The sequence below is a fragment of the Echinops telfairi genome, unplaced genomic scaffold (assembly GCF_000313985.2).
Source record: "Echinops telfairi isolate 266 unplaced genomic scaffold, ASM31398v2 ScPeMD7_443;HRSCAF=831, whole genome shotgun sequence".
In the NCBI taxonomy this organism is placed as follows: Eukaryota; Metazoa; Chordata; class Mammalia; order Afrosoricida; family Tenrecidae; genus Echinops; species Echinops telfairi.
The window spans coordinates 33,917,623-33,926,841 of NW_022104341.1; the positions used below are offsets into that span (position 1 = coordinate 33,917,623).

Genomic DNA, 9,219 nt, shown 5'->3' on the forward strand with positions numbered 1-9,219 from the left:
GTTAACACCTCTTCCCTTCCCCCCACCTCCCCCTCTCCCATGTCCCCCCGGAACTGTCAGTCCCGTTGTTTTCTCCTCCAGATTGTTCATCCAGGGCCTCTGCTCAAGGCCCTGCTTGATCTGTTGCTTTAGTTCACAGGAACTTGCTATGGTGCCCAATAAGTTTAGCTAATGTTTATTTACAGAATGCATACTAGTGCAGGCCAAACTTGATGAACAGCTTTTAATTAGGGTTTGTGGTTTATCAGAGTACTTTAGGGTTAAGTTCTATTGGAAAAGGAAAGGTAGTCAGTCACCTTTTGCATTCCTGGCCCCCACCCACCCCACCCCCGTATATGTTTCCTGACTTTCTTCTTCTCTCCTTACTCTCTAACAGTGTTCTGCACTTTGGCTAATGTGAGATTCTCATTTATCCTTTGGCATGAGTGAATGGGGGTGGTTTTATAAATGTGGGTGGCTCATACTTCTGTCTGGGCCTGCATATTTACTGTTCCTGACAGGATAGTCAATGTAGGGAGTGATAATGGCAATTATTCCTACTTGCAGATCATACTTGGTAAGATAAAATTAATGCTTGGTGCTCAATCAAAAATTTCAGAATGTTATAAAACAAAGAGATCTTCTGAGAGGCTTCTTGGACTTTTAATTTAAAATTTATGCTCCTCCATTATATTTCCATATACATTTGTGACTAATGATTTGCCTAGTAATATAAGTGATTTGTTATTTTCTTAAATTCTCATTTGCAAAGTTAAACACAGTACATTTTAGCTGCCTTTATACTCTGAAGTCAAGTTAAGCTCACGTAATGGAGTCTTTCTTACCTTTTCATATGATTCCTGTTTTACTTTACTGTAGTTATTAGCTTTCCACGTGGTGGGTATTAAAATCTTTATATTTCTGAAAAACACTCTCCTCTTGGTAGCATTGAATAAGTAAAAAGAAGCTTCAGTTATCATTTCCTATCACCAAACAAGAGAAAGGCTTATTTTAGCAGTGTAAGACATCCATTCATGTTTGCTTTTCTGGTTACACTTGAACAAGTTGTAATAAAGAATAATTAAAATATTTTGAAAGAGCCTATTTCTCTGAGAGACTAACCCCAAGCCCAAAGTCATTGTCGTCACCTTAATTTTGGCTCTCCATGGATTTATAAGGGTTTCTGAGACTGTAAACCTTTATGGGAGCAGACTGACTTTGGGAAAACTTGGGGGAAACACAAATAGATTTGAAAAGGCAATTGGAAGATGTTTTAGGACACAAATTGTGTGTCTGGGCTTGCCTACATGATTTCCCAGTTGGGTGAAAGGCGTTTACATTTTTACAGTACACATCCTTTTCCTGTCATACCTGTGGGGCACGTTCAAGACACACCTTACATGACCCTGTTTTACTGAAACAATGCCAAAGGGAACGCCCTGAAGTGAAATTGCCCATTACTTTACACAACTTCCAGGTGATGAAAAGAGAGAGAGAGTGTTGCTTTCTGGCTCTCCACAGATCTTCTCTCTCTTTCTTTCTGGGAATTTTCATGCTCAGGATGGAATCTGACAATATGATTTTAGTAAGCACTATCATGCTTATTCCGGGAAAATGTCTGACCTTCGCTGCCAACAATGGGTTGCTATTCTTTTAAGTTACAACTACAAAAACAGGCATGAAAGAATGCAAAATAGCTCAAATAATTAGTAGCAAACAAGAAAAGAGGGCTAGGTCAACTTTCTGGGACCGGAGACTACATGGAATTAGGTCCCAAGTTTGCTTGGCCATACAATAACTTTCGGTGTTATCTCTGAAAATTCGGCTCCTTCTACCGCTTGGCAACACACCAGGCCAGGTGCTAGTGTTTTGAAGTGAAGCCTGGAGCTCTATTCTAATGAGATATTGATACTGACTTAAAATATCTGCCACTCACCTTAATGTTTGGGAGAATGTTCGGACTCTCCGACACCTGAGGATTAATAGCAACGAGTAGCCCGTCGTACCCATTGTCTCGAAGCTGCACAGCAGCTCTCAGCAGCCAGCGTTCTGGATTCAGGGCAACCAGGAGAATCACAAGCCTCAGGCTGCAAACAGGACCCACGTCGTCCCTGTGGGTCATGTTTTAGCAAAGGCTCAGGTTTGTCACTCTGTCCCTGCTCTGAACATTGTGCCAGCTTTTCAACAGGGAAGCAGAGTTCTTCCTGAACTTGGAAGTCTTAAAATCTGTGATGAAGGAGATGCCTTCTTTGCAAAATCCGGGGTGGATCTCTCTGGGACTTGCCTCTACAAGTCAGTTTTCTCTATGCAAAGCCACACTTAGCTATCCTATAGCTGCACCTCTTCCTGAGCCTTACTCATTTTCTAGTCTCTCAGTAGAAGGAAGAGGCAAACCAAGACAAAGGAGCTGGAAAGGGGAGGCCTGGCTGGTTGGTTGGGAAACCAGGGCATGTGGGTTGCTTAATCCAGTTTTAATAGACTCACAGAAACCTACGGTTAGTAACTTTCCTCTTCTCATCCTCGCCCCTCCCTCCCTCAGTTGGTGCAGCGATTTCCTTCCAATGCTCTTTTGTTTGCTTTAAGATTTCCCGTGGTTTATTTTGAAGAATTGAACATCTATCCTAGAGCTCTATCCCTAGGGTCCTTGGGGCTGGTATTCTGGACAAGCTCTCAGCTGGTGGCTGTGGGGACAGTATCAGATATCCCCCATGGAGCGCCAGGTGCCAGGGACTCTGCAGGCCACAAGGGCTGTTCCCTCTGGCCTGGAGGCCTCTCTTCTTTGGACAGGGAGAAGCTTGGGTCCCTTTTACAGCAGCTCTCTCCTGAGGGCAGGCCTCAGTCTACCTTCTGCTTCCCCAGTACCTCACACGGGCTCTTGTATGCAGCAGGCCTCGCATCTATTCATGATCCTTGAGATCCACATCATGTTTTAGAGTTTACATATTTAACATTCAAATATCAATTCAGTAATGCAGGTATAAATTGTACTCCCATGATTCAAATGAAGAAATAGATTCTCTGCAAGATTGTGAATTTGACCAATGGGGGAAGAAGTGAAATTTTATTACGCCTGTTTGGGGGATGACAAAACTAAGGCTCAGAAGAGCTGAGTCATTTGATTCAGGTTGTGTAAATACTATTACAGAACTAGAATGGTGCCATGTGTCTGAATGACTCCAAATACCATTGCTTTTTGCAGTAGTCATGAACATGAATTTTCAATGATCCTCCTAGCTTTCTTTCTCAGAATGTGACTATGGTAGTTACATAATCTCATGTCCACTTGAGGGTATTAAGAGTGAAGGGGTGAAGTGTAGCCTGTCAATCAGGTCAGGCCTGATGATGCCCCCTTGCGGGCATGACCTTCTCTTGAGGATTCTGGGAACTTCCCCCCCCTCTCTCTCTCTACCTTCGTCTTCCTGTTCACAAGTGCGTTAGTCCGGTTAGATGAGAGAATCACATCCAGGGAGACTCATATGTGTATAAGAAAGAGCTTTATATACAGAGTAATTGTACATGAAGAAAACGTCCCCCACCAGTCCAGATCAAGCCCTTAAGTCCGATATTAGCCCATATGCCCAATACTAATCTTTAAAGTCCTCTTCAGATGCACGAAACACATGCAATGATGCCACATGCAGGAAGGTGACAGGCCAGTTGGTGGGAAGTTTCGTGGATCCAGTGGCACTGTAGGCATCTTAGCGGTGGCAGGGGCATCCACATGGCTCTTTCAGCTGAGGCCACTAGTGTAGCTTCATGTGTCCTGTTAGCTGCAATGCCTCCCAGGGAGTCAGTGGGTGTCCTGCCTCCAACGAGCTATTTATCTCCTTAGCGCCTCCAAATGAGGTCATCAAACTGTGACCTGATTGACAGCTAAACTCCACCCCTTCAATCATAAGTCTCAAAGTGACAATAGATTATGAAACAATCCCGACAAGCCACGGGGAGAGCCTCTCTCTGTGCTTCACCCTCTTGTTGATGCGCCATGTGGAGCAGCCTTGAGGAGCGACACTCAGAGCAGGAGCAGCCATGTGGAGACCTGCGCCACGAGACTCTTCATCCACCCACATCTTCCTGGATTCCGCAGCATTGCTTGTGCTGCATGGGTCTGAAAAGGAATTTATTGACTAGTGTCGGACATAGGGGCTAATATCAGACTTTTAGGATTGATCTGGACTGGGCTGGGATGTTTTCTTGATATGCAATTACTTTTTGATTTAAAACTCTCTCTTACACATATGAGTGTTTCTGGATTTGTAAGCCAGCCTAACACAGCCACCCATAGTGAAAGCTATTGGAAAACTAAGCTACAATGAAGAGGGAAGTTTTCTTGACAGAGTTAGGCCTCCACTTCTACACGTTCCCTGTTTGGGACACTTTCTCTGAAGGTTACAGGAAGGAGTGTAGAAGGAAGGGTCGCATAGGTCTCTGCTCTCAAAGGGGAGTTTTCCAACAGCGAGAGTCTTTTGTCCTGTTCCCAGGCCATCCTCAGGCTCCGTGAACTGTTCTTCCTCCTCCTGAGGACGTTGCAGTCTTCAGAGCCAGGCCTGCAGCTGCTTGCCTTCGCCCTGGTAAACAAAGGGCTTTCATCCGGCCGTTCATGCCAGCACCTGCCCGTGTGTGCCCTTTGCTTCTTTACTGTAGTCCTCACACATTTATGGCATCATTATTATTACTCTCTCCTCTGTACAGATAAGGACACTGCAGCATCAAGAAGTTCAGCAAGATAGAGCGAGTAATAGTATATATCACATCGGATTACTGAAAGAATTCAATGATGGCTAAAATATTAGCATGCTCAGCTTAGTATGCATAGCACATGAGGGTAAATCAAAAAAAGTGTTCCTTTTTGGGTGCCACTTCATACATGGAAGGGTTTATTCTAAACAAGGCGTGTCTAACAGGCCTCTGCCATCAGTGAAAGAATAAAGACGCGTTTTCTCAGTAAAGCACATGGCTTAGTCTCAGCATATTGCCTTTACAACAAGGTCCAATCAAAGCAGTGGCTTCGGAGGAGACCTACGGGGCCAGCGAAGCTCCGGTCAAGGCAGAGAGGTCCGTTCAGAAGATCATGATTGCTTTGGGGGGAACCCAAAGAGCTATCTGGATAGATTATTTTGAAGGACACAGGGTGAGCACAGCAGCTTATGAGGAAGAAGTTTTTGTAAAATTGAAAACTACATTGGTGAGAAAAAGTCCAAGAAGGTTGTGTGTCAGATCCACTCTCCCATCCCCCCCCATCCCCGTGCCTTGGTGTAACGCATCTGCTTATTTTAGAGGGCTGCAAAAGTTGTTGTGAAAGAATTTCCGTGGGGAGCCATGCCCATCCACCCTACCTACATTCCCGATCCTGCCCCTCAGACTTCTTCTTGTGCCCCAAACTTAAAGACAATTTAAAAGGAACATGATTTTGGGATCCCCAGGGCTATCAACACAGTAGTTTTGAGGTGGTGTAGGTCGCTGGGGTAGAATCCTCCAGGAAGGATTAGAGAGATGGAGACATAGCCTTCAGAAGTGTATAGACCTAGATGGAGGAAACATGAAGAAATGATGTCTTCACATTTTGATATTTTTCTTTCATAAAAGTTTCTATGATTTTGTGTAGTGAAATAAAAAACCAATTCAAACTCATTGAAATAAATGTTAGCTATCATTATTTTGAAGTATCATCAGCTGATTCACATAAACTTCCCTCCTTCCCTTCCTCTCTTATCCTTTCTATCCGTCAATCTTTCTGTGACTATTTATTAAGAACTCAGCGCAATGTGGTAGACGCTTGCAACATGCTGAACGTTTAATCTCTGCCCCACGGAGCTTGCACCTTAACCATGGAGACAGGGCAAACACATGTGTGATAAAAGGGTATGCACTGAGGAGCATCGAATCCAGGCTCTGGGCCACTCAGATGTCCCAAAGAACTGGCACCTAAACGGAGACAAAGAGGATGTGCAGGAGTTGGTGCAGAGAAAGGGGGTGAGGGTGGATGTGGAGGAGGTTAGTAATAGAAGGTTAGACGGGAGGCAAAGGCCCTCAGGCGATTCAGGGTGTTACCAGGAACTGCCACTCATGGACAGCAGTTGGAACCCGACGCCACTCCACGGGCGAAGGCTGAGGCTGCCGATGCCCTGTTCGTGTGGAGATGTAGAGCCTCGCAAAGGAGCAGCTCTGCTCTGTTCTGTAGGATCACTGTGCATTGGGATCAAGCTGGTAGCTCTGGATTTGTTTGGGCTTTGAGGTTATGGAAGACGGTATGGGGATAACGCAGAAGAGCATCAATGTTGACTGAGGTTGGGGGTAGTTTTCTCTCACTGGTCCCTCAGGTAGGAACCCCCTTTTTCTTTTCTAGGTTGCTTTGTCCTCAGTCCCCAGCGTGGTCCTGATCTTTCTAATTAGGTCCAATCCCAAATATTTTAGGAACAGAGCAGCGCTGCTCTGTAGGGTTTCCCAGGCTATAATCTTCCTGGAATTAGACTGCCATGGGTCCCCCCACCCCAGCCACTGGGGAGTTAGAGCATTTGGGTTGGCAGCCCCACTGCCCCACCAGGCTGCCTGCCTTTACTCGGTCAAGTGCCTTCGTTTCATTCTTTCAGAGCCCAAGACACCTTTCCTGTGAGACACGATTGTCATTACATCACATTCTATGTGTGGGTGTCTAAATTCCATTGAAGGAATTTGTTTTCATTCGCTACGGTTTAGCACCCACCCCAGTAAATTCTAAGTAAATAGCTGTTGGACCAATAAATGACTCAAATGAGGAGAAGTAACTAAAAGCCAGATCACACAGGAGCTCTGTATTCTCGTGTGAAAATGTTCTTTCCGCACCTGTCCCCTGGGAAGTATCTCTTCGGTTACAGAACAGTTTTCCACTCGCTCCCTTGTTGACAGACAACCATGGGCATTGATCTTTCCCGGGATAAGTAGGAAAACGAGATGCCACTGGCTGCCAGAGTCTCATCGGCTGGCTCAGAAATCAGCTTAACTGTCTGGTCTTCTCCAGCCCATTTGCAGCAGTGGGCTGCCCCCAGGTGCTCACAACGTGTGTGCGGGAGGAAGGCCAGAGGTGGGGCAGCTCTAAGGACTCTATCTGTACCTCTGGCTCAGGGAGAACAACTCGCTGCATTTTCACCTTCCCTTGGCAGTTTATTTTCTTATGCCAGTATCTTGCAGTTCTAAAGGGGGGAAATCACTACCATCACCAAAGTAACACGCTCTAAAGTTAAGTATATGAACCACATTGTAAGAAAGGGCAGCTTTTGCCCAACGATCGGAGCTGTTCCTTGGTAGCATGTACAAAGCATGCAATTGAGGACCGACATCTGGCTCTTTTTCCTCTGATTTGTATAAATGGTTGCAGCGGCTCCCTTAGGATTTGGGGGTGGAGAATGTTGGCTACAGAGTGCCAATGAATTTATAAAGAACAGCCATGAATAAACCATGTGGTCTAACTTCAACTGGGCTAACATCTGAACAAACACACCCAAGCTGGGGGTTCAGGCATGCCATCCATTCCTGCCAATCTGCTTGTTGGCTCTTTTGTTCTGTCACCCGGTCCCCAGGTCTGGTCATTAACTGGACTCTGCCGGCATCATCTGTTCCTTCAGAGACTCCCAGGTGCTGATTCATTCATGGTTCAGGAATTACATCCCCTTTCTAAACCTTTCCCACCACCTCTCTGCTGACCGGTCCAGCTCTGCCTCTAGAGTGGTCAGGCCAGTAGAAGATCTTACTGCTTTCCCATTTGACCAAAGGTACATGAGGAAGGGCTCGGTTTTAATTCACTGTGGCCCCAGGACCTAGCAAACCCTTGATGCTCCATTAGACAAAGCTAAGGAGCCCAGGGGACAATGACCTCACCAAATGAATGACTTAAAAAAACTAATCCTGGGCAGAGGGCATGCTTGTGATAAAATGTGGCTGTTGTTATCAAAAAGAACAACGTATCCTTTCATTCAAAACATATTCCCTGACGATGTTCTTAGATTTTCTGGTATCTAAGAAATAAAATATGCCTGAAGTGGAGAAAAAGGGGATTACGATTTTCAAGTGCTTATTTCAATGATGTAATAATTCTAGGAATCTGCACTCCTTTTATCTGCTTTCAAGAAAAGAGGAGTTATTGCATTTCAGTAACTGAAGAATCCAAAGCACATCGTTGTTCCCTGAGCGGCTCTGTGCTCAGCCTGGCTCCACCAGGCCTCTCTGCCCAGTTCTTGCCATGGAGCCTGCTGGTGCAGGCTTACAGGGAATGTGAACAGATCATCCGGGCCGTGATGGCGACGTCAGGGCATTGGACATCTTGAAGAGCCAGAGATTGTTTGGACTATCTCCTCTCGGGTTTTGTTTCAGCTCTTTCGCAATCCCATTTAGGAGAGGAATTCATGCAATTAGGCCACTGATTATGGGCCACTGTAGTTTACATAGTGCTTATGAAGTACATCAAAGTAAGAAGCGAAGGAAATTATTAACCTTATGAGCTCAAACAAAACATGGAATTTTCCAAGAGTCTGGATGATACATTTCACAACATTTCTCATTTGATTCAAATGTGTTAGAACTTTCCTAAGCGGAGGAGCTGCACCCAAGGTCCAGATGAGATCTGGGGAGCCATTACATCTGTGGAGTGACCAGCATGCCACAGGTCTGCCTCACAGTGTGATGATACGGAACTGAGCCTACCAGCATAAAACAAGGGGCTCTCGGCGTTCATTGCTGGAGGGGGTCTGGTGGCTAGAAAATTCCAAACTTGGAAAAAACAGGGGACCACTTCACACTGCAGAATAGACAGTGAGGTTGGGTTTTGTGAAGGGCGTCTTGGGGGTAGAGACTTATTTATGGGCATCACACATTATTAGAAACAATTCTTTGTGTTTCTATGGTGTTTTGCGATTTTCAAGACACTCTTTTGAGTAAACTTGAGTTATAGGACATTGAGAAATCCCCTAGAGGTTATTGTTCAGAACTGTAAATGTAGTAATATTGTTTGAGGATCACTTAATAAAGCTACGCTTAGATACAAGGTTAATTCTAGACTTATGGTTTCTTTAAAATTCATTTGTGCCTAACAGTATACTGTGTAAAGGGGGAGAAGGGTTTAGAAGCCACGGGCACATGTATGGAAAGTAGTGGCTGTGACGCTGATTAAATTGTTTTAATGGGCATGTTTACCTCACTTACCTTTGAATGCTCTCTTATAGCTGGTAACAGACACTGGGATGCCTAAGAAATACAGCTCAGTGCCCC

At 45.1% G+C, this 9,219-nt stretch overlaps 1 protein-coding gene across 1 annotated transcript in view; it reads right to left on the reverse strand.

Annotated features, from left to right (window-relative positions):
- LOC101644736 (calcium-activated chloride channel regulator 2) overlaps positions 1-2,101 on the reverse strand; it is a 41,009-nt gene extending 38,908 nt beyond the window's left edge. Inside the window, exons 1-2 of the mRNA XM_004699279.2 lie at positions 1,916-2,101; positions 825-962 (exon numbers count right to left, since the gene is read on the reverse strand). Of these exons, the coding sequence (XP_004699336.1) occupies positions 825-962; positions 1,916-2,101 (324 nt within the window). The remainder of the gene's footprint in view (positions 1-824; positions 963-1,915) is intronic.
- Positions 2,102-9,219: the final 7,118 nt, after the last annotated feature.